At 40.0% G+C, this 26,875-nt stretch overlaps 1 protein-coding gene across 7 annotated transcripts in view; it reads right to left on the bottom strand.

Moving 5' to 3' along the window:
* PSPC1 (paraspeckle component 1) overlaps positions 1-26,875 on the bottom strand; it is an 85,097-nt gene that overhangs the window by 37,044 nt on the left and 21,178 nt on the right. The window contains exons 7-9 of one of the 7 annotated variants that reach the window (XM_038761965.1): positions 8,952-9,009; positions 4,665-4,834; positions 1,826-2,630 (exon numbers count right to left, since the gene is read on the bottom strand). The exons of 4 other annotated variants lie outside the window; for them this stretch is intronic. In XM_038761965.1, coding sequence (XP_038617893.1) covers positions 2,586-2,630; positions 4,665-4,834; positions 8,952-9,009 — 273 coding nt within the window. In that variant the 3' untranslated portion in view covers positions 1,826-2,585. Of the gene's footprint in view, positions 1-1,825; positions 2,642-4,664; positions 4,835-8,951; positions 9,010-10,095; positions 10,162-26,875 lie in introns of those variants that run through there. 2 more of the 7 variants (XM_038761963.1, XM_038761969.1) reach the window with 2 other exon arrangements.

Here is a 26,875-nt window from a genome sequence, read left to right on the forward strand (position 1 = left end):
GTTTTGTGACCTGGGCCATGCGCTCTTTTGAACCGACATATCCAATACTCTCAGGAAGCTCAAGGATTAATCCCAAAACAGTGAATCTAGCATTTGGTAATAAATGCTAGAAATAATACAGTTGCTTGTAACCTGACACTGCACAATGACATCAGAAACACACCTGCCAAAGGGGATTCAAAAAACAAAAATCAAATTAATTTCATTTCAAAAGTTTTCATAGTTACAATAGGGATTTTTTTCACCATAAAATTTGATAGAACAAAAGCAACTCATCAAAACGGGTGAAGCTGAGAGACGATTACCTCATTCGTTCATTCAATCGTATTTACTGAGAGCTTACTGTGTGCACAGCACTGTACTAAGCGCTTGGAAAGTACAATTCGGCAACAGTTAGAGACGATCCCTACCCAACAACGGGCTCACAGTCTAGAAGGGGGAGACAGGCAACAAAACAAAATAAGTAGACAGGCATCAATAGCATCTGACAGTGCAGAGAACCCAACCCCTCTGCTCGTCTGGTCACGTTTGCGCCAAGACGTTGGAGCGTTCACAAGAACAAGAAAACCCAAACGTGAGCCATCACGGACTCTTGTAGGTCGGACACCTAGTTTGATGCCTTTCCCTTTACCCACTGGCTTTGTGGTGCAAGAGTATGCTCAAAAAAGCAATTGGGCTTTATATTGACAGTCATCATGAATTCTGAGGTCAAAAAGGAGTTTTAAAAATTGCATGTCCATGTTCTGTAAAAATTCGAAACAGAAGCCTATGCTAAAACAGGAAAAATGGAATTCGCTAAAACAAATCATACTCCTTTTTTCCATTCATGATATGGATTATCCACAAAAAAGATTACATATTTATCTACAAGTACCTGGATCTCCATATTACATTCAGTTCAAGTAATTGCCAAGCATGAAACACAATGTATGCAAATATGCCCTTAATACCTCAGAAAGAAAGGATACCAAAATTTTTTCAAGCCCCGAGAAAATTAACTGTTCAGGAATATAAAAATTAAGATTTGAGATTCAAATGACACACTTTGGAAAAGTTTAACAGGGAGAGCACAGAAGTTCGGGTGAACATTTTTCTTTGAATGACCCATTCTCATTCTATTCCCCCAGTTACCTCCCTACTTCTTTCCGCTCAGTAACTGTAGCACAGATAACAACCGAGGTCTTTGAAAATATTTGCAAAATCATTACATAGAACCATGCACAGCATAGCATTCTCATCCCCAATCTCTGACAACATTTTTGGGGACACAGTCACAGACCAGTGCACTATTTTGATCAGTCCAATTTATTTATTTATATGAGTCTTTAAAACATTTAAGTTTCCTTTTCTGAGGATGAAATGCTTTTATATTTGCAAATGAATTTTTGAAAATGATCCAAATCCACTTAATTTCAGTTTAAAAGCATACAATTTTTGCAGTATATCTGAGCCCCCAATTACAATTAAAAACAAAGGATTTTTGCCACATATTAAATGTTTTTCGGCAGTACAATATGCTATGCCATTTCATATGTTAAATGAATGGGGATCTGACACAAATTTTTTTTTTTTATGAGAGTGGGGGGCGCACACTTGCCCACAACTTACTCACTCCCAAAGGAGTGTCTATTTCAATTTGCAACAACAGGCCCAGTTTCATATCTTTTACAATTTACACACTGCATTCCTGGGGGAGAATTTCCATTGCAATCAAACTCGCACCAGCCACTAGCCCTTGTAAACTTTTCGTAAATCCTATTAGAAAACTGATTTTAAAATCACAGATGTTAAGAAAATTTGTAAATACACTGTACCGCAAAGGAGATTTACCTTCTGATAAACAGCTTTTTTTTTCCAAGAATCAGAATGTTTATTTGGAAAATTCAACACAGAACAAGTATTTTCTTGATACCCCTACTCTGACTTTGCTCTATACAATGACAGCTTTCATTTTACAGAACAGGGAATGGTTTATATAAAAAAAATGTGTATTTTTCAAATGCTAGTCTAGCCCTCCTCTCCCTTCTTTGCACGGGGTTACAGCTAAAAGGCATGGGATTTAGAGAGCTGGCTTGCTAAGTTAAAGCGCACACAATGTTACCGGTTACAGCAAAGTTAGTAAAACCATAAAGATACCTCTAAGAACATTTCAAAAGTCTTTAAAGTGATTTATTTATTGTGATCAGATAACTGCACGGTTTACAGCACGGTGGCATTTTTCAACTTGGCTGAAGTCACAAACACATTCGACGTTCACAATGATGACTCTCATCGTTTCTGTTCTAAACTACAAGGCTTGTGGCGAAAGGAAAGATACAAAAACTGGGGAACTTACAAAAGAAAGATTCTTTTTCAAGACTACATTAACAAAACCATTTCTCTCAAACAACAGGTAAAATTATAACGGCATACCCACTGAATTTGTTGGCGTTAACATCTAGGAATGAAAGAAGTTTTAATATCTGCGACGCTTGTTAGGTCCTTCAAAGTTGCCCCCTTGGTTTCCTCTCCCAAAGCCACCAGGCCCACCACTCACGGGCCCCACACCACTCAGTGGAGGCTGAGGAGTTTCAGTGCCTGTTCTACTACCCATAGGTGAACCCATCTGTGTTGGTGGTCCTTGTGGGAATCTATCATTATGCTAAAGCACCACATCACAAATAGGAAGTCCATTTGGAACACGCCAAATGTAAGTGATAAGAGATTGGCAAAATCCCAAGTGGTGGTGTCATGAAGTTCGGCAGAAAGTCCAGCAGAATCAGGATCATACATAGAAGGAAGAAAGGAGCAATTCAATTAGTTTCTAGGCAAAAAGCAGCTGAAGAATTACAACTTGCTACGGTTAAGCCCCAATTTCACGAAACAAAGAATCATCAATGGTAAAAAAAAAAATAAATAAATAAGAGAACTATTGTATCCAACTTAGTTTTTTCCAGAATTACATGCTTTTTAAAGAAATGCTCCCTCCAGAAAAGGGCTGTGTGCAGATTCGACCAGAGAAAAATGGTCACAAATTTTGCAACTCAAGAAAAAACTGGGCTGCGGCATCATACATTTACGTCAATTGAAACTGTCATTTACTCTATAAAGTACTATAAAACTGTTGAAGCAAAAAGGTATTGATTCACAAAACAAAGTATTCATGTTACGGGGTTGCAAAATATCTAAGCTGCTCTGGAATAATTCTTAATAAAAACAAATTACTGAAAAAGACTTCTAAGCTAATGTGCTACAGAAGGCGTAACTACAAGCCTCTGAAGTCAAATGCTTTCTCATTTTCTGGGTAATTATATGTTACAACCCACAAGAAAAAAAATCCCATTAGCCTTTGAAATGTAAAATGGCATTAGGGTAGACGGGAAGGGGAGAAAAGATTTTTAGAAAGCCACGCCAATGTACATCAGAATTCAAATCTATAAAACACATAAAAATGTCATCACATGCTCAACTAGAGAGTAAAGAGGCCACCCTCCCTCAATTCATTGCAAATGTTTGCCTTTAGTTCCATGTATATTAAAACTGATTAACCCAGTACATATGGTTGCCCACCAAAACCAAAACAATTTATTGTGGTTCGGCACTGTACTTGCTCATATTACTCACAGTACAGAGCTGATGTTTTTACCAATCTCTTCACAAAACAGAATTATTTTAGGGTTAACAGTTCCCAATTTTGCCATGGAACACTTCACTTAAATCATGGTTACAGCATACACCAACTCCCAATGTGGGAATAATCTGTTTCACTCTCAAACTAGCACACATGCCTCCTTAAAAAGTTTTTCCTCTATCCAAACTTCACTTGGCCATTCTTCAGCAAGTGTTATAAAATGAGACCTATCTTTCTCCTCCTAACCGCCCAATGTTCCTGGAAACAACTAGCTAACTTTGTGGAATTTTAACCATGATGACAAAAGGAAAAAAAAAAAAACCATCAAAATTTGAAGCACATTAACTTAAAATTTGAACCTACCCAAAGATACCTTCACACTATATTATGCTACCAAACACAAAATGGTGTTCCCTAAATTAATCCTCGCCACCAGGTTTAGTAATACTGAACCATTTCAAATATTCATATCAGCAAAAGTAGCCAGCATTTAAATTTTATTCTGACGGTAGAAGTCAGATTCTCTACTACTTTTAATACCCCGATTTAAAATTCATGAAGTGATTCGGGCTTAAACTAAATGTTGTTACAATCCTTACAAATTAAGGCCGCCTGCACTGACAGGTTCTTATGGGCCCCGGACCAAATTAATTTTTTTTTATAACTGAATGAAATACAGCCAAGCTGACAGCCAGCTGGCCCATTAAAGCTAGAAATCACGGCATTTGACCGAAGAGAAATTACAGGCACAAAAAAACCCGTGTTCTTAGCTATTGCACGAATATAGAATGCAACATCCTCTAAAATCCCAAAGACGATTCAGATTTACTGAATCAGGTACCCGATTCATCGCATCTCTCCGTACCGAAATGTTTTAGTGTCCTAAAACCATTTTTTTCCCGGAGGCCGTTCCTTGTTTTCCATGGAACGAGAATTTTTTTTGGCTTCCCCACCTAAAGTGCTGCTCTTCTACAGTAAGTGTGAAGTTATCTTTGGCGCAGAGTGTCTCGTGACAGAATTATGCGGGAAATAAAGAAGCTGTATGATACATTACCACGGCTCCATTATCTGGCATCATTGGCGTTCCCAGACTGGCAGCTCCATCTGGCCCCATGGCAGGACCAGGACCCAGAGGTGGGCCTGGGATAGTTCCTCGGTTGTTCATATTCATACCCATCATTGGAGGAGGACCTTGGTTACCAGCAGGTGCTGGGCTAAACGCATCTATGCAAAACAATCTATACTTAGAGCTGTCCTATCTTAACAAGCATTAACAATCACGTTACAATATTTAAGAGATCTACTATGCATAATTTCTTTGGCTCAAGATCATTTTTACTTCGAGACTGCACATGCGGTTTAAGTACTCGTGCTGAAATCTGTCTCTTTTGCCTGAGTATTGCCTCAAGTACCCAAGATCTACAATCCAAAAGGCAAATGGATTCTCTTCCCTACCCAAATTACAAAATACATTTCCAAGGGAGTGTTGCAGAGAGTTTACATAAATGCTCAAAAAGCATCAGGTGCATTAACTCCAATGTAATTAGGCCTAGTTTTTCATAAGGAGGCCATTTTAGTTACGGCACCATTGAGAATAAAGTGTAACTGTGTACACAGTGAACCTTGTCAAAAGAATAGTGACTAAAAATGAGTTTTAGATTATAAAAGTTCCTTAACTTTGATTCAAAGAATATATCTTCTTAAACACAAAGTAACTATTTCATTTCTCACAATGAACCCACTTTTGAAAAGATATGCTCTCTAAGGGAGACATTTCAAAGAGCCATTATGGAAAACACCAGGAAAGAGTTCCTGGGGGACTTTATGACTAGTTATGCAAAATGTAACCAATACTGAAATAAAGTTGATTCAAATTAGGATATTGAAAATGGATTTTTTTTGGTTCCATAGAGAATATATTTTTAAAAATTACAACTTAAATGTTTCCCAATAAATGATTTTTAGAAAATGTACACGAAAAACAATGACCATTTGATTATCAAAATAGAATGAGTGATTAATGTGTGTGTTATTAATGTGTGTGTTTCAAGACACGACTTGCAAGATTTATCTAAAAAATGAAATGCAACTAAGATTCTAAGAACCTCATATAATAAAGGTAAGTGCTACAGACCAACTATGGATGAGATGAATGCAGGCTTTGAGTGTTTGTTTTGTTTTACAGTTCCAAACAAAGCCCTAAACCCCTTTTAAAAAGACTTTGACTAGTAAAAGTCTCCGTGAGAAAGTAATTCCTGATTTTTACTTCCCCAATAAGTCGGGTTAGACCATTTGAAAGGAATTGAATTGGAAGTTGAAAAAGCTCAAATACAGTCAGTCAATCTTCATGACGACTTAGCCCCTTAAACATTTCCGCCCCCCACATTGACTTTGAAAATTCATCTTACCAAACCCACTGTTTAATCAATTGGGAATACAAAAGTCTTTGGCTCCTTACAAACTATCCAATGCCACTTTACATGGGCCACACTCAACAGTCTTTCGGCCTCTGGGCTTTTTTTTTTTATTTTATCTGATGGTAAGTGTGCTCAACAGATAGGGAATGGGCCTGGGCACCAGAGGACCTGGGTCCTTAATCCCGGCTCCGCCATTTATCTGTTGTGTGACCTTGGGCAAATCCCTTAACTTCTCTGGGCCTCAGTTACCTCATCTGTAAAATGAGGATTAAGACTGTGAGCCTCATGTGGGACACCGACTGTGTCCATCCTGATTAGCTTGTTTCTACCCCAGCACTTAGTACTGTACTTGGCACATAGTAAGCGTTTAAATACCATCTGAAAAGGGAAAAGGATGGAAAACTTAATTTTTATTTATATAATTTTTCACTAACTACACATAACTTAAAAGACTGACTTTCCTAAAATAAATAAAACCATGAACTAGAGAGAGAAAAGGGAGCAAAGAGGCATTTAGCATTTAAACTCTTCTCCCATAGACAAATTAAGGTAAGCCCTCCATATCTCTTCCCACTTTAATTTTCTGTCATCTCTTAGCTGTGCTGAGACAAGTGACGGGACATGTACTAAAGCATAGGTAAGCACGTCAGAACACACTGTCCTGAACCTTGTTAGTGGATAAGAGCACAGGCCTGTGATTCAGAAGGACGTGGGTTCTAATCCCAGCTTTTCCATTCATCTGCTGTGTGACCTTGGGCAAGTCATTTAACTTCTCTGTGACTTAGTTACCTCATCTGTAAAATGGGGACTCAGACTGTGAGCAACACGTGGGACTGCGACTGTGTACAACCTGATGAACTTGTTATATAATAATAATAATGGCATTTATTAAGCACTTACTATATGCAAAGCACTGTTCTATCTACCCAGCTCTTAGAACACTGCTTGACACAGTAAATGCTTAACAAATACAATTATTATTATTATTATTATTATTATTATTAATTACTATACGACTATGCAGTGGGGCTAGGGTCACTTGTCTGAACCCACCCCGGGATCTAGATCTATCAGAAAGGCCAATGGCCTTGAGGAAACAGAATTTTAAGTGTCCTTAAGATCATCTGCATTACCGTCAGTCTTTGGTGAGAGCTTCAGGTGTTCAAAAACATCCATAAGGTCCTGCTGAGCCACGTGGGATATAAGTCCTCAGCCCGATTAAGCTAGGCAGGCAGGTATGCTGGGACAAGTGTGGTCAGTGATCTAGTCTGGGGTTTTCTGGTGTAGATCTTAGGTTTGGGCTTTTAACTCTCTATTTGAATGCACATTCCTACATCCGTTTCAATTGTATCACTGACTAAAATATTATTTAAATAGCACTTGTTAGCCAACAGGTGTAACCAAAGTTTTACAACTCTTCAAAGGACCTCAGGACAAGGATGCCCTTTGGATTATGGTCAGATTCCATATTTCCTTAACCAATCGATAAATCACTAGTGCTTAATGAACGCTTACTCTGTGCCCGCACAGTATACTAAGCACCTGGGAGAGCAACTGATAGTAGAGAGTGGATATGACACCTGTCCTGAAGATATCCTTGTTCCTTTTTAATACCTGAACTGGTAAAGCACCTCACTGGTTTCTCACTCTAGGCATTTTAGCAAGCTGGCCTCTGCTTTACAAAACATGGAAGTCTAATAGTCAACTTTTCTTGGAAATCATCTAAAACACAGCACCAAAGTCACATGGATTATTTGCACTAGATGAAGGTGATGACAGTGATGATGACTGCATGAGGAGCTTTGAGCACACTTCTTCTTGAGACAAGAAGTCAGCAACAAGGAAATGATTTGAAGGACCTCTTACTTGGTATTTAGATTATCTGTGGGGAAGTGAGAGTTGGGTTTGTTTGCCTCATCATAACTGAGGTGGCAGCAAAGAAAAGGGACTTTAGAGTAAGGCCTCCTGATTGTTTCCCCTTTACACACTATTCAAGCTCAGATGATAAAAGAAAAAAAACTTTATGGGTGAATAACCATTATGTTTAACTGTTATTTAGACCTCTTTGCACAGATCATAACTTTACATGGGTATTCTGTTGGGTTGCATTTATCTTAAATTGGCAATACAATGTTGGGTGCATCTGCTTCATGTTGGATTAAAGTTCATTCACATTCGTTTGTGTTCTTTACTGTATACAATTCAATTTTGTATTTCATAAATGTTTCCAACTTATTTTCCCTTGAATTTCTTCCAAGTGCCCACAGTAATTAATGTTTTGAAAGTCAAAAAATATCTTACATTTCACTGTTCCTTAATATCTATTTCCTAACAGGGTTCAGTTAAGCATTAGCAAAGAAGGGAAAAATACTAAGTGGCTATTGTCTAAAAACCTCATCATAATACTTTACAGACCTTTCAAGATAAATAAAAAGGGTATTAATGGTAAAATAACTAAATGGTAAACTATTAGACTTCCCACCATTAACTTCCCCAGAATAGATGGTGGTACATTGTAATTCAGAAATATAGTTTTCAGTTTTTGAAAAGAGCCATACCAATACCACTAAAATAGCAATATTGATACAAGGTAAGCCATATTAATGAATGTACAAAATTAGAATTAAAGTTCTTGGTATTTACAGTGATCCAATATGTACTAGTATTTAACTGATGCAACATTTACCTCAACTGATACTTGCAAAACCTCGTTCATTTCCCAATGTTCTTACCCAAATTAAACGATATACCAAAATATGACTGCAATTTGCCCTGTTTTAGGAAGCAAATGCACAAGATTCTCTACCATTAAATGTACATTCCATAGAGTCAGTCTGTCACTTTTATACAGTTTTTACAAACAGTAAGTACAGTCCCGAAGAATCACAAGTAAGTTTCAGAAGCCTTTTGCTCCAGATCCCTACCTCCCATGTTTATTGCTCCACGGGGACCCATATCACCCATTCTCATTTCCTGTTCTCTCTGTAAGTAAACATAGTTGTCACAGTCAACCTATCAATCTTAATACTTTATAGTTCCCATTTAAATAAAACAGTAATATTTGGACAGTTTCTCTAGATAAAAACACATTTGAAAATATTTCAAATCAGTTACAAGGTATAGCAATTCACTACTGAAAAGACTTTCAGTTTAGCAAGCTTTTAAAGTATCTGACCAAGCCTTATACATATGTGCATTTACAAATGCAACAAGGATGCAATACATGCTTCAAAGCACAAAAACAACTCAACGATATTGGACTTCTTTCGCCATTGGAGTTTTTAAAGTTATGGTTTTTAATTTGTCACACTTACTTGCCTCCATTTTAGATCACGAAATATGAAATGATACACCTCTGCCTGGCTGCTAGTTAAATTCAATGTCTTGTGCTTTCTTCCCAGGTTCAGCTGTGCTACTAATGTTAAGGTCAGTGATTCAAATATAAAATACCTTTAACAAACTAAGTTTGAAAACCAAAACACTTGAAAACAAGGAAGGTACCCCAAATGAGTGCACATTCTACTAACAGTTTCCTTTCAGTGGAAAACAGGTTAAAGCAATCTGCTCCTTGATGCACAAGTAAAATTCATGATTAATGAAAGCAAGCCATTCAATTAGTTTAAACCTTCAACAGATAGTTCCTTCTCTGGTTGGCAACAGTTACCATATGTTGTCTGAAAATAACTTACGCAGCTTAATACTAATATCCACGAGAAAACAGATTGTCCATAAAATCATGTGAACTATTTCAGTGCAATTTCCTCAAATGCACAATACGTTAATTTAGTGCTTATTCAAATACCAGATAGAACACACGCAAGTTTCTCCAAGGATCTGACGATGAAAAGTCAGATTCCTGCTCTGCCTCAAATATGCTGGATCACTTCCAGGCTCACTTTCTGGTTCACCTCCAACCAAATCTTCCAATAAGGCCATCGGGTTGATTTGGTGAAGGCTATTAAATTCATTCTCCAAAGATCCACCAACTCTTGGTGGCCTTTTGAAGGAGGGACTTGAATCTCAAAAAAATAAAACAAAAAAAGCCAACAAAAAAATTGATAATGTATCAAAAGATTTAACTTGTTATTCTTCCGAGGAATATTCTGACCGTTCATCTGTTTGAAGAGAATTAACCTTAAACAAAGTACCAAGAAATCAAGTCAATATTAACTGCAAAGCAATAAATGTTATGTTAATTTGGAAATATTCCTCCACACAATTGGGAATTGGCCCACTGCATACTTTCCAAATTAAGTCCTATAGTGAGAACTGCTGGCTTAGGGTGCGATTGCATGATATGTGACAACCTCTGTTGCTTAAGAGAACTCCGGTTTGGGTGCCACCATCTTTGAATTAAGTAACACAGAAAATCTTGGACTCCATTTGAAAGCTCTCAAGTCACCTTTGGGTGCTTCCTCATAATGGTTTTCAAACTTCCTTGCCAGATTAAATAATTTATTCTGGACCTAAGCATCAATGCTGCCACTGCTGTGTGACAGGACACAATTCAAGATGCCATTTAGACAGGTTAATTTTATTAAGAGGGAGGCAAATGAGAGAACAAAAATGATTTAGGTGTACTGGCCGAGTTTAAAATGTCTACTAGTTAGACATAGAGGAGGGAGAGAGGGAGAGAGAGAGAAGAGAGGAGAGAGAAGAGAGAACTCCAGTCCTAAATAGAGGGTGGTTTTAACAGTACTATGTAAATTAGATTGGGATATAAAGGCCACATAGAATGGGAATCAAATAAAAATCACCAACACCTTCCAGTTTATTAGTACAGTAATGGCAACTCATTAACAACCACCCCAGTTGCTCTTCCTCCTGCCTTAGAACACCAGCCCTTGACTTTAAATTAACAGGTGTCCTGCAATAAAAATATTTCACCTAAGTCCCTCCTCTATACCAGAAGGGAAGTTTGTTGGGAAGGGTCATAAATGCAATTTCCCTTTGTAGGTCTAGTAACTTTGAGAATGATCACCTACTGGCCCTATGATTCTCAGGCTAATAGCACCAGTAGTAATAGCATTTATTACGCACTTATTGTGGGCACACTACTGTACTAAGTGCTGGGAGAGATACACAGTTGGGAATTAGAAACAGTCAAACAGTCCCTCGTGGGTCTCACAGGAATCCTGCTTCTGGTGACCAGCAGCTCTGTTTTCCTTCCACTCTGCCTCCCAGGATCCTTGTAAAGGTAAATTAGAGGAGTGGTAGTTGCAATAACTGCAGTAATAATCGTGATATTTCCTAGGCACTACCTACATACCAAACACTTTACTAAGTGCTGGGAGAGATATAAGATAATCAGGTAAGACAGTCTCTTTCCCTTACGAAGGTCGGAATCTAAGCAGGAGGGAGAACAGGGATTGAATAGCCATTTTACAGATGAGGAAACTGAGGCACAGAGAAGTTAAATGACTTGCCCAAAGTCACACAGCAGGCAAATGGTGAAGCTGGAATTAGAACACGGGCTTCCTGATTCGCAAACTCGTGCAGAAAGTTGGCACATTCTCTTTCACAGGGAAAGGGGGAATCCAGAGAGAAGCAGTTTGGGAGAGCCAGAAGATATTGCTCTCCCTCAAAAGCTAGGGAATTCACATTCAACAGCACAGATTCATCCTTAAAAGTTATCAATCTTCTAATACTCAAAATCTTAGGTTGAGAAAGTGTTCATTTTACAATTGAGATAACTGGAACAACTGTAACATTCACAGTGTTCCCAAAGCCCATAGTGTAAGAGGACAGAAATAAGCCCCATATTCAGGTATGACACATGATATACTAGAAAATGCCACTTCTAATAATTCAAAAACATACCAAAATATTTTGTGGGCCATTATGGGAGTTTCTGTTACCTTATTCAGACTTCTGTTCAGGAGGTCCAAATGATTTCCCTGAGTTATTGTGGAAATGGAATGTGGAAGAATTTTTACCTATTAATTATCCAAATAATGGCCAGCTAAGTCACTTCATTTCAGTTTTATATAGTTACAGAAGATATTTATTGGCAGTCATCACTTTCAGACTTATTTTGGGATGGTTTCAGAATTATCATTCATTATCATTCTCTACTTCACTCAACATATTCCTCAACAAAGCAAACATGAACACATCCAAACACACATATATATGCTCAACATATGCTCATAGCTGTAACTTGTCCATATTTAATCCAATACTCTACAATGGGATACACTTAGGTTTGATATGAAAACAATTAAGAACTTTTTTACACAGAGTTTCTGCTTCAAGTGCACTGACAATGATCTTCACTACATAAAAAATGTTAACAGTAAATCAGTTAGGAAAGAGAAGAGAAGAACCACCAAAGTTAAACATCCTTGCCCAACACAGCTCATTGTGCCGGGACTTGAAGTGAGAGGAAAATTGTGGCTCACTGAGGCGGAATAGTAGAGAGAAAATATTTTACAAATTTAATATCCATAGGCAACACGCCAAGATTCTGGCCAACATTTAAGAACATAGCAAAACAGATGATCTGAACTACAATATGTTAGGGGATATGTAGAATGGTATAGCTCCTTTTAGACAGCCTGCCTCATAATTCTATTTTATGCAAAGGAGTTTAATGTTCATCAATATTAAGTGATTGCAATTCTTGCTTCATAAAAACTCACCTTTTTCAGTAGATTAGCAGCCACAAAGTTAAGAACGGAGAATATACTGGAAAAATCAGTAACAAGACTGAACGAAATAGATCAAATAAAAGCTAAAGCAAAAGAATGCAAGCTTTAGTAATATTTCGAATTTCTGCCAACCTAAAACATACAAAGCGGGTAAGTCTGGCTTCATTTTCTACCAGGTACAAAGAAGTTGAAGACATTTTTTTTTCAACATGCAATTTTTTTAAACTCCACCTTGCAGCAACACTAAACAGCACCCTTGAATAGATATGTCAGTCAGTAATCCAATCATTGTTCTTGCTCCACTTGTACAATGGCTCTGAAATAAATTGTTTGCTAGCACAAGAGTTAACACATTTTTACATTAAAGTAACTACATTGCATTAGAATTCCCTCCACACTCTTCAATGGTTAGAAATAATGCGAATTCTCCTTTTGCCTACACAGGGCAACAATACTCACCTGTTATCCAAAACTGGTCTCTGGCCCAACCCGAACTAGAAAATGAGCACAAGGAATGGGACTGGAAAGAGAAACGTAAAGCCTGGGTGGGGCCTAAACCACCCCAAGTCACGTGGTCACAAACAAAAAGAAACTAAAAGGCAGCAGATTTCATTTGCATGAACAATGCTTTTGAAAGATTCAAGAGGTAAATAAGCAATTATAATGATAATCCATTCATTCATTCAATCGTATTTATTGAGCGCCTACTGTTTGCAGAGCACTGGACTAAGCGCTTGGGAAGTACAAGTCGGCAACATTTTTGAGGCAGAATAAGGCTACAGAATGGAAATTGGCCAAAGTGATTCCAAGGTCTTCCAGGGTTTCCTTTAATGCTGCCTATAATACCTGCCCTCCCCTACCCACCATATTATACACAGCAGCACTGGAAACATTTAGGGACTTTGGAATACTGCTGCAGGTAATACTGGAATGCTGCTCTATATGATATTGGAAAACTGTGATATGTAATTGGCAAACATTCCACCCTTTCCCAAGCAACACAATTTAGACACCTGTCAAATATAACCACTCCTGCCCCATCCCCAGCCCCCCAAAAAGATGGCATTAATATTTACAGTAATAGGCTACATTAAGGCTGTGGGGCATATTTCAAATAGCATTTGATGCAGGGAGAATGTAGTAGCCGAATACCTAATGTGCCTGTTTAGCTCTTGCATTCTCCCTGGGTCAAAGATTAATTCCAGCTTAAAATAAAAAGTCACTACTGTTTTCCAGGGAATTCTTTTTTGTTTTCTACCTCATTTTACAACTTTTCAAAGTCTTTGTTATTACAAGAACTCAGCAACAACCAAAAAAACCCCACAAAATTACCAGTTTGCGAGAGCTGGCCCAAATCTAATTCTTAAGTTAAGGCTTAGCTGTGCTGTACACACTCCTCTGAAACCACTGTGTTTACAATTAGAGGATCAGAGTGTCAGTAATGCACAGGCCGGTTCCCCTGCAAGCTTACACAGTCAGGAGTACCATCTTCACACCTGAAGACCAGCTAGATGACAGGAGAATGTATAACCTTCACTCTTTGTGATAATACTCTCAAACAGAGACCACGGAATCTAAACACACCAAATACCTAACAAATATCCTTCTGAGTTTCACAATTAATTCAGCATGAGGTAAACTACTATTTTATTTTACCATGAAGTCCAGAAACCTCAATAAATGGCATGCCCAGGGGCAGAGACACCCATGGGCCCAAGCATAGAATAGCACATTACAGGGGTGAAAAAAAGAATGTAAAAACTTAAAACTTTTATATTAATTACACATAATGCTTGCTGACAGATTACAAACCTTGGCCACCTGGTAAACAGAATGTGGGTGATCTTTATGAGGCTGAAGTGACCTACAAGTGAGCCCAACAATCAATCAATCCACCGTATTTATTGAACACTTGCCATGTGAGAGTACTGTACTAAGCGCTCACGAGAGTACAATCTAACAGAGTTGGTAGACACATTCCCTGCCCACAATGAGCTCACAGTCTAGAGGAGGAGACAGACATTAATAGAAATAAACAAACCGCAGATATGTACATAAGTGCTGTGGGGCTGAGGGAAGGGTGTGAATAAAGACAGAAAATCAGGGTGATGCAGAAGGAAGTGGGAAAAGAGGAAATGAAGGTTTAGTCAGGAAAGGCCTCTTGGAGATGAGCCTTCAATAATGCTTTGAAGATGGGAGAGAAATTGTTAGGATATGAAGACGGAGGGTGATCCAGAGATCAAGGTACAGTGAGTAGGATGGCATTAGATGAGTAAAGTGCACAGGCTGGACTGTAGTAGGAGAGCAGCTAAGTGACGTAGGACGGGACAAGGTGACTGAATGCTTTAAAGCCGACGGTCAGGAGTTTCTGTTTGATGCAGAGGTGGATGGGCAACCACTGGAGGTTCTTGAGGAGTGGGGACACAAGGACTGAACGTTTTTGTGGAAAAATAATCCAGGCAGCAGAGTGAAGGAAGGACTGAAGTGGGGAGATACAGGATCCAGAGGAGTCATCAAGGAGGCTGATACGGTAATCATGCTGGGTTAGCACAAGTGCTTGGATTAGTGCAGTAGCAGTTTGGATGGAGAGGAAAGGAAGGATTTTAGCAATGCTGTGAATGTTGAATCTACAGGATTTAGTGATAAGATTCAATATGTGGGTTGAAGGAGAGCGATGAGGCAAGGATAATGCCAAGATTACAGGCTTGTAGGACAGGAAGGATAATGGAGATGTCTACAGTGATGGGAAAATCGGGGAGGACAGGGTTTGGGTGGGAAGATAAGGAGTTCTGTTTTGGACATGTTAAGTCTGAGGTGATGGCAGACCATCCAAATAGATTTGTCTTGATGTCTTTCATTGCTACAACACCACATAGTGTGGAGCTCAGTATAAACAATTAGCTGTAGGGGGAAAACGTACCTGAAGGAATATCTTTGATCTACAATATCACCAGTTGCTTTACTAAGCATATGAAATGTGGATAACAAAAACTGGAACATTTGTAAAGCACTTACTATGTGCCAAACACTGTACTAAATGCTGTGGTAATATGATCAGCACAGATTCAGTTCCTGTGCCACATGGGGATCACAATCTGAAGGGAAGGGAGAGCACGTACCTTATCCCTAATTCTTATAAGCACAGAGCAGTGAAGTGACTTGCCCACGGTCACACAACTGGCAAAAGACAACCAGAATTAGACCCCAGGTCACCTGTCTCTTAAGCCCACATTCTTTCCACTAGGCCATGCTAATTGATTTTTTACAACTGAATAATAAACTAAAAAGGAGGATTAAGTTTAGTTCCTAGAGATAACAACAATAACAAAAACCATCTGTCTTTGGGCTTGCTCTTAGTCGTACAGTGCTTTGCACATACTAAGCACTTAAATTCCATTGACTGACCTATTGACTCCGAAATCATGTAGGAATTTATGATGTTGGGTAAATTAAAGATGAACTATATTTTCAAATGAAGCAGAAATGTTAGTGGTCCATACGTGTGGTTAATGACTTCATTCTTAGAAGTGTTAAATTCACCCATTTATACTCAGCAGGTCTGTTGATCTGTTGATGCCAATTTGTACTTCCCAAGCGCTTAGTACAGTGCTCTGCACATAGTAAGCGCTCAATAAATACGATTGATTGATTGATTGATTGTTGATCAAGAGTTAGTCTTTGCCCCTTGCCAATTAAATCATTTTGTTGCTTTAGGCCTCGGTTTTTTTGTACCTTGCGCGAAGGGCCTCTTGGCCACTTTATGCTTCAGTAATTTAGGGAACTAAAAATCAGTATTTTAAAATTTTTCTTCAGCCCAGGATTATCTGGTCTTTGTTAAGCACTTACTATGTGAGAAGCACTATCTTAAGCACTACATGACTATGAAGGTTGAATCGACAGGATTTAGTGATAGATCAATGTGGGCTGAATGAGAGACGAGGCAAGGATACCACCAAGGTTACAGGCTTGTGAAACAGAAAAGCTGGTGGTGATGTCTACAGTGACAGGAAAATCAGGGAGGACAGGGTTTGGGTGGGAAGATAAATTGCCGTCATTCTTACATTTGATAAATTAAAATTTTAAAACAGAAAAACAGCATTATTACTAACATTATGGTTATGGTATTTATTAAGCACTTACTCTGTGTCAAGCACTGTTCTAAGCACTGGGAAAGACAAGTTCATCAGGTTGAACACAGTCCCTGTCCAACTTGGAACTCACAGTCTAAATGGGAGGGAGTAGGGTTTAATCCCCATTTTACAGTTGAGGAAACTGAGGCACTGAGAAGTTAAGTGACTTGCCCAAAGTCATATGGCAAGCAATCTGCAGAGCTGGGATTAGAAACCGGGTTCTCTATTCCCCAGGCCCGTGCTCTTTCCACTAAGCCACCCTAAACCTTAAAAATTCATCCTTAGACACATACCCCATCATTTACATACAAGATCCCAAAATCACTTGCTAAGCACAGCCATTCAAGGGCTCTATGGAGTCCCTAAAATTACTATATTTCTTGTAAATCACATTTTTAAAAACCCTATCAGATGAAGAAAAGCTCGACAAGTGATTCGTTGAAGGAACTTGGTGGCAGAATCAGAGTTGGGCAACTATTAAACAGTTCTGTGTTTTAATGCCTTAATGTCTCTGCGTGGGGCAGGTTGGGGAGCCACCCAAAATGGCAATTTGGTATCACATTCCTATAAGACTCAAGATTCCACATTATCTGATAGAAACAAGGGGCAGCAAAGGCAAAAACAAGTTTTTTTAATTCACTGCCTTCTCTAACCTCCAAAATTTTCTCCATATTTCTGATCTAAAATTTTTCCTAATCTTTGTTAATGCTATCTCTTTGAAGTCATAAAAAAACCTAGAAAATAGAGTATCTGTTTACATTTGGGCTGAATCCAGTGGAATTCTGTGGCCAAAAGGGCAATTTACACTGCTTTTTAATGATAATTGTGATGGCTTTTAATAGATGAACCAAGCATTTTATTCAGGAAATCACAGAAAACAGGAACAAAAGACCATTCAAATTCACGTTTACTTTTCATTCCAAAGGATTTCGTTGCAATTAGCTTCATATTTCTGGGCCGGGCCATCGATTCAACTATCAATGCTGTGTTTCCAAATCCTATGGGCTCGAGGTGCTACGACAGCAGATCTGGGGAGTACTTAGGCAGAGGTTTTCCTTACCGCTGGGTTATGAAAGAACACAACTCTCACATTTCAAAGCTGGGTGTACTCTACACTGTAAGCTCCTTGTGGGCAGGGAAGGTGTCTCCAAACTCTATGGCATTGTACTCTCTCCCAAACAGTATAGTGCATTGCACATTGAAGTACTCAATAAATAACCACTGACTCCAAGTGCCGCTCCAAGTGCAAAGTGCTATTTCCTTGCATTTTTTTGCAGAATACTGTCTCATGTTTTATACAATGTACGATTTTTCTTAAACAAAAAGATATACTTTAAACATACCATGAAGAATCAGTTGTATTTATTAGGTATTTTACTGGATTAAACTGGATTAAAGTGCATGTAATTTTATGCTCTTAAGTGGGGCTGAAGAGATACCTTCAAATGATAACTGTGGTATTTGTGAAGTGCTTACTTAGTGCCAAGAATTATACATAGCACTGGGGTAGATTCAAAACATGCCTACCAAAGGAGGTGCCTGTCCCACATAGGGCTGACAGTCTAAATGGGAGGGAGAACAGGTAGCTGAGGATAAAGAGGCACAGAAAAGTTAACTGATCTGCCTAAGGTAACCCAGTAGGCAAGTAGAGGAGCTGAGAATAGAACCAAGGTTGCCTGATTCCCAGACAGGGTGTTTCCACGAGGCTTTAATTCTCTCAGCAATTACAACACATCCTCAAATTATGAGAAGAGGTGGTTTAAATACCAGCTAAACCATTTTAACCTTCATTTGGAAAGACCTAATGTTCCATTTTTTTAAACAACTAGATATGCCATAACAGTCTTTAAGTATATGGTACACATCCTGTGTTCTAAAGAAATGTTTAATAACCACAATTTTACTGCAGAAGGAAATTCAGGATTCCAAGAAATCATACACAGCACTAAATCTTCAAATACATTTGAACTACTTTGACTTCTTAGCTATAACCCTGAAAGAATGAAACAAAGATTTAACAACAACCTTCAGTTGTGAATACACATTAATACATTCAGCAGTAACTTAAAAAACGAAACAATAAGGGAGAAAACATGAACAATTTTCCACCAGATGAATCAGTTCTGAGTTAATTACACTTTCATATCAGAGTAAAAAGATGTTTGCACACTCGGCGTTAAAACAGGAACACTAACTATAGCTTGCATCCTAAAGTTTTAAAAACTGTGGCCAAATCAATGCTCAAACACAGATTACAGCTAGTTGAAACAATGGTTCGGTCCAAGTTGTTTTACATCCAAGTACCACATGTTACAGCCACGTTTTCCCCCCGTGAATCCAGGTTCTCGGCTGCCAAATCAGGGTTCTATCAAACTGAAAATCAGACTATTTTAAGAAAATCTCATCAAGAATTAAAAGAGGAAGGATGATTTGCTTTAAGTTTCTGGATTCTCCTTACCACTTCCTTCTCACCCACCACCTAAATCTCTTCTCTCCCAGCCACATCCTTCCAGGTGTTTTTAAAGCTGTTTACTAGAAATGACTCTATGAGGTACAGATAATATGGACTTACCCTCATTTAAAGAAATGTACCCTTGACAGAATATAATTTTAAACTGGCCTCTAAACTCCCAACTTGAAATAAGTGCATCAAGGTGCCAAAAGTAGAAATTTCATTGCTGAAAATATGGTTTTGACATGTTTTATTTTGTTGTCTGTCTCCCCCTTCTAGACTGTGAGTCCGCTGCTGGGTAGGGACCGTCTCTATATGTTGCCAACTTGTACTTCCCAAGCGCTTAGTACAGTGCTCTGCACACAGTAAGCGCTCAATAAATGCGATTAAATGAAGACGATAGAATGAATGAAAGTGCAGAAAAAAAATGAAGATGACTGTTTCGTATATCCTTGTAAAACAAAGGATTGTACCCTGATAATCCACTCATCTAAAAATGCAGTCTATGGAAATGGACATTTGTTACTACGTAGTTCAAGTACTTGGGGCACACTGGGAGAAAGGGCTAGTTTTTACTGTATGTGCCCTATCAGCTGAAATATACTGCAATTCCATAAGTCTGCATATGTCTAAACTATGGACAAAATCTGTGGTCTTTCTTGGTCCTTAGCACCTATAGCTGGTGTCCATAAGGAACACAATTCATTAAAACGGAAAAGTCATGTTGAAGTTTTAATCTGAATACAATAATGCTTCCTAATCCAGTTCAAATTCCAAGTCTCTGCCTGCTTCGCTGACTGTCAAAGGTCTATTTTCACAACAAAGGCCAACTCACAGCCCTGAACCAAAGTCACTGAAAGTCAAATCCCACCCTGTCCCCCAACAAAAATGGTAGTTTTGTTCTACTTTTAGTTACAAAAGAAAATCCAAATATTTTACAATCGTGATGTAACTCCAAGTTACGACCCAAATGTACCCAGCCAGGGACGGCTACCACAAACTCCACTATCAATCCCCAAGGAGCAAATCAGAGCCATGAGGCCTAGCGAAAGGAACACAAGCCTGAGAGTCAGAGGACCTGGGTATTAATCCTGTTCTGCCCATTTTTCTGCTGTGTGGCCTTGGGCAAGTCAATCATTAATCTGCACTTCAGTTACCTCATCTGTAAAATGAACATTAAGACTATGAGCGCCTTGTGGGACATGGACTGTGTCCACCTGATTAGCTTGTACCTATCCCAGCACCTAGTACGGTGCCTGGCATATAATAAGTGCTTAACGAATACAATTTTTTTTAAATCCCCTATTCTCACGGCAGGAAGATCTTGTCTGCTCTCCTTCTCTCGGGCATTAGGATGAAGTGCTATTGGGGGCACATGGAGGACGGCAGCTCAGGGGGTGAGGGGGTGACCCCACAGACAGGTCCCAATGCGTGGACCCAACAAGGTCCTTTCATTCATTCATTCATTCAAATCCTATTTATTGAGCGCTTACTGTGTGCAGAGCACTGTACTAAGCGCTTGGGAAGTACAAGATGGCAACATCTAGAGATGGTCCCTACCCAACAGCGGGTTCACAGTCTAGATGGGGGGAGACAGGCAACAAAACAAAACATATAAGCCAAATAAAATAAATAGAATAAATATGTACAAGTAAAATAAATAGAGTAATAAATATGTACAAACATATATACAGGTGTTCACTTCACTAGGCCACACTACTGAAAGAAAATTTTGGTTATGCGCAAGAAAGAACTTCTTTGTTCCAGGGGTAATTAGACCATTCATTCAATCGTATTTATTGAGCGCTTACTGTGTGCAGAGCACTGTACTAGACAAGAGAACCAGGTGAGAGAGAGAGAGGAAAGGCTGGGAAGCTCATTCTCACACTGACTCATTCATACTCATTCTTTCTCATTCCATCTCCCGCCCATCAGTGTACCCTCCCAGGGCCCCTTTCCCTCCCAGTCTGAGTCCTGCCCCACTCCAACCACCTCCACCTACTTCCCTTTCTCCACAACCGTTTCCCCCTCTCCCCTTTTCGCTATCCCTCAACCTGATTTCTAATCTCAGTCAGCAATGGGGGTGAAAAAAGGATTATTTATTCATTCAGAACTACCAAATTTTAGGGGATCATTTTAGTTTTGGAGCAATCTACATCCTTTACAGATTACAGAATAGAGACACTGAGTTCACACATTTTATCTACTTCCAATCCACAAGGTATCAATTTAAAAGCTACAATCACAAAACAGTCCCTGGCTCAAACTGTAAATTCCCAAAGCTCTGTATGACTGTTCTTTTTATGGGGGCAAGTAGGGGGGTGCAATTAGACAGGTGTCCTCTGTGTTATAACTCCAGTACTCCTGGGAAAACAGACAATTCTCAGAGAGAGCCCTGTCATCCTACTGTCCAGAAGAATGGAAGTTTCTACCACAGGGACCCTCACGAGACATTTATGTAAATAAATATTGAAAATTCATTCATTCATTCAATCATATTTATTGAGCGCTTACTGTGTGCAGAGCACTGTAATAAACACTTATGAAGAATCAAAATCACGATTAAGATTGTAAAATACCTCCCTAACAGTTTATGCAGGATAGAGACTGGCTTGGTTAAAAAATAAAATAAAATAAAAAACTCACAGGCACAAGAAAAGGCACAAGATTTGCATTTTTACAATCTTCAGAATAAAATGCATGAGACCAAATTTCAATTTTGTCAGCAGGTTTACTGCAACTCTACATATGGCTAAGCTACGTTATGAAAATTGAAATTTTGAAATTAGTTTTAAAAACAAAACGACTGCCTCAGTCTCAAACACTGAGACTGGAATTTAACATTTTAGGATATTACTCTCGACCAAAATATATCTGTAGTATTTAAACATTAAAAAACGCTGCAAATTACATGTCAATTTTGATAAATTGGGGGAAGCAGCGTGGCTTAGTGGAAAGAGCACTGGCTTGGGAGTCAGAGGGTGTGGGTTTTAATCCTGGCTCCACCACTTGATAGATGGTTGACCTTGGGCAAGCCTCTTAACTTTTCTGTGCCTCAGTTACTGCATCTGTAAAATAGGGATTAAGACTGTGAGCCCCACACGGGACAGCCTGATTACCTTGAATCTACCCCAGTACTTAGAACAGTGCTTGGCACATAGTTAGTGCTTAACAAATACTATTATCATTATTATTATAAACAAGTTATCACTAAAGTAATAAAATAAGTTTCCTGTTTCTATAACAAATTTAGAAGAACCATTATTCTTCCCAACATCTGTTAAGTCTGAATGGGTTACACTAAAGCTAAAATTATCCATTAGAAATAAAGGAAAAATGGATTTAATTCCAATTAAAGCATTCTTTTCTGTACAAAATAAGACCGATTTTGCTTTTGCTTTTTCTTTTTTTTTTGCCTGTCAGTTGGCAAAAGTAGCCATTGACCTCTGCTAACTGCACTGTTGGGAGAAGAGATTTAAAAAAAATGTGCCAGCTTGCAAACATCTTTGGACCCCTAAAGAAATGAGTAGCATATACTGAACCATTACTTGCATATTATTGTAATTGAACGCTAACTGGTAATCAGTCTCTTGGCACTTGATTTCTTGGCTTTGATCGAGAAGCATCATAACTTAAAAGATTTACTTAATTTAATCTTTGTGGTTTGAATTATTTATCCTTTATTTTTATAGCTTCTTTTTTTCTTTATCCTTTGTAATGACAATGCATCAATGTGCTCCATTCACTTTATAGTAATTTAATGGTCGTTCATTTATTTGCCTCTGGAATTAGAGAGACATTTTATCCAGAAGAGTACATTTAAATGCAGTGGAGATGCAGGAACCAAACAAGGAAATCAGGAACTATACATTTTTAAAATTCCTCAACTAAGAAATTAAACTCTACAATTATTTGAGCCAAGTACACCTGTCATTTAATGTTAAATATTCATGACTAAAATCTAATTTTCAACTATTGTTCAACCAATTTTCATTTAGGTTTATGAACATTACTTAAATAATAGCCACACAAATAGATTAGAAACAAAAATATGAGATTTATGAAAGACTATTTTCTAAATTAAGGAGTCAGAATACACGAACTATATTCAACCTTGCAATGAGGTGACTATTGGAAAAGCAGAATCAATTATTCATATTAATGAAGAAGAAGCTATTGCTTGGATAATTGACTATACATGGGGAATTTGCCTCTAAAGAAAAAATCAGTTCAACAATCCCAAGGCTTTACTGCACTGATTTTGGAATGAAAACTCAGGTACCTGCGAAAAGCGGAATGCTTTTTTTGAGCATCTAAATTTTGCCCTTTCCCAACAAGGGATCTAGTTCTGATGATCTTGTGTCATCCCTCGCACATAGAACAGTGCTTGACACACAGTCAGCACTAAATTTCTTGGAACCCCCCTTCAACCCCTCAGCTGCCTTCGACACTGTGGACCACCCCCTTCTCCTCAACACGCTATCCAACCTTGGCTTCACAGACTCCGTCCTCTCCTGGTTCTCCTCTTACCTCTCCGGTTGTTCATTCTCAGTCTCTTTTGCAGGCTCCTCCTCCCCCTCCCATCCCCTTACTGTGGGGGTTCCTCAAGGTTCAGTTCTTGGTTCCCTTCCGCTCTCGATCTACAGCCACTCCCTTGGTGACCTCACTCGCTCCCACGGCTTCAGCTATCATCTCTACGCTGATGACACCCAAATCTACATCTCTGCCCCTGCTCTTTCCCCCTCTCTCCAGGCTCGCATCTCCTCCTGCCTTCAGGACATCTCCATCTGGATGTCTGCCCGCCACCTAAAACTCAACATGTCCAAGACTGAACTCCTTTTCTTCCCTCCCAAACCCTGCCCTCTCCCTGACTTTCCCATCACTGTTGACGACACTACCATCCATCCCGTCTTATGAGCCCGCAACCTCGGTGTCATCCTAGACTCCGCTCTCTCATTTACCCCTCACATCCAAGCCGTCACCAAAACCTGCCGGTCTCAGCTCCGCAACATTGCCAAGATCCGCCCTTTCCTCTCCATCCAAACCGCTACCCTGCTCGTTCAAGCACTCATCCTATCCCGTCTGGATTACTGCATTAGCCTCCTCTCCGATTTCCATCATCCTGTCTCTCCCCACTTCAATCCATACTTCACGCCACTGCCCGGATTGTCTCTGTCCAGAAACGCTGTGGGCATGTTACTCCCCTCCTCAAAAGTCCCCAGTGGCTACCAATCAACCTACACATCAGGCAGAAACTCCTCACCCTGGGCTTCCAGGCTGTCCATCCCCTCGCCCCCTCCTACCTCACCTCCCTTCTGTCCTTCTCCAGCCCAGCCCGCACCCTCTGCTCCTCTGCCGCTAATCTCCTCACCGGGCCTCGTTCTCGCCTGTCCCACCGTCGACCCCCGGCCCACGTCCTCCCCTTGGCCTGGAATGCCCTCCCTCTGCCCATCCACCAAGCTAGCTCTCTTCCTCCCTTCAAGGCCCTACTGAGAGCTCACCTCCTCCAGGAGGTCTTCCCAGACTGAGCCCCCTCCTTCCTCTCCCCCTCTTCCACCCCCCCGCCTTACCGTCTTCCCTTCCCCACAGCACCTGTATATATGTTTGTACGTATTTATTACTCTATTTATTTTACTTGTACATATTTATTCTATTTATTTTATTTTGTTAATATGTTTTGTTCTCTGTCTTCCCCTTCTAGACTGTGAGCCCACTGTTGGGTAGGGACCGTCTCTATATGTTGCCAACTTGTACTTCCCAAGCGCTTAGTACAGTGCTCTGCACACAGGAAGCGCTCAATAAATGCAACTGAATGAATTAATGAATGAATGAACCCAAGGAATTCCCAAGAGGGACGATGTCCCCACACTGAACCCTCTAAACCAGTCAAGGCATTTGCTCCTGCCCCTGCACTCAGTGACTTGAAGCAGATCACTGCTCCATTAAGGCAAGAGGGTTGAGTTCTGCCCTTTCCCAACCATGAAAGAGCCTGTGTAGAGACCGAGGAGCTAGAAGTCACTTGGGATGATGCAGGGGCCTCATTCACTCAATTTGGGCAACAGCCTAGTCTCCTCTCCCTGGCAAGTAAGAGGTTTAATGCCACTTCCTGCTTGCTACCTGTCCACCTTCTACTCCACATCCAGCAGACCACTACTCTCTCCACCCATCCTCAAAACCCTCCTTCAGGAAGCCTTCTCTGACCAATCTTTCACTTAATTCCCCCCTCTACTGCATCACCTCTGCACTTTTTCACCCCCTACGCACTTGGGTACTCATTTTTCCTTCCTTCCCCCCCCCCCCCCCCCCCCCCGACAGCACTGATGTGCACATCTTCATATTCACTCATTCAATCATACTTATTGAGCACTTCCTGTGTGCAGAGCACTGTACTAAGCGCTTGGGACGTACAAGTTGGCAACATATAGAGACAGTCCCTACCCAACAACGAGCTCACAGTCTAGAGGAACGGCCTCACTCTCTCCCCGATCTGTAATTTACTTCTCCCGGTAGATTGGAAACTCTTGGAGGGCAGGAATCATGTCTACTAACTATAATAATACTCTCCCAGGCTCTTGGTCCAGTGCTCTGGAGTCAGAGGTCACGGGTTCAAATCCCGGCTCCGCGAACTGTCAGCTGTGTGACTTTGGGCAAGTCACTTCACTTCTCTGGGCCTCAGTTCCCTCATCTGTAAAACGGGGATTAAGACTGTGAGCCCCATGTGAGAGAGCTCACCTCCTCCAGGAGGCCTTCCCAGACTGAGCCCTCTCCTTCCTCTCCCCCTCCTCCCCCCACTCCCCAAGCCTTACCTCCTTCCCCTCCCCACAGCACCCGTATATATTTGTACATATTTATTACTCCATTTGTTTTACTTGTACATGTTATTTATCTATTTTATTTTGTTAATATGTTTTCGTTTGTCATCTGTCTCCCCCTTCTAGACTGTGCGCCCGCTGTTGGGTAGGGACCACTTGTACTTCCCAAGTGCTTAGTACAGTGCTCTGCACACAGTAAGTGCTCAATAAATACGATTGAATGAATGAATGCTCTGCAGCGCTCTATAGTAACTGCTCAATATATACCACTGATTGAACGCCCAGTTCTACCTGGGTAAGGATTACAAGAAGAGGGTGCTCTGGGGTGGGTGGGGAATGTTAGCGAGGTGGATGGAGGTCACATTTGGGGCAGTCCCCCCGGCAGGAGACTTTAGGATTGGAATGTCATTCCCTAGTGACCCTAGGGCTGGGGAGACTGGATGAACTGTGGGACTGCTGGAGCCCAGCAGGCTCCTGGGGAATGGAAACCCTATTTAGTCATGCCCGGAGGAGAGCGGAGAGGTACCTGTTGTTAGGTTAATGGGAGTGAGTCTATGAGTTCTGCAGGGTAAGGCAGCAGAAAGGAAATGGTAGGGACGTCGGGGGGTTGGAGCCCAACCTCCTTATCAAGCTGTCTGCTAAACTCCTTAAAAGTTCAGATCCCCGAGATAGTGGCTTTGAAATAGATCACCTGGATGAGTTCAACCCTCCCTTGGAAAATATGCAGATAATCCATAATCTGAATAATCGGCCCTGAGATAAGTGGGAGTTTACAGTAATTCCCCCAAGTAATCTAGAAAGTAG

The sequence above is a fragment of the Tachyglossus aculeatus genome, chromosome 20, assembly GCF_015852505.1.
Source record: "Tachyglossus aculeatus isolate mTacAcu1 chromosome 20, mTacAcu1.pri, whole genome shotgun sequence".
In the NCBI taxonomy this organism is placed as follows: Eukaryota; Metazoa; Chordata; class Mammalia; order Monotremata; family Tachyglossidae; genus Tachyglossus; species Tachyglossus aculeatus.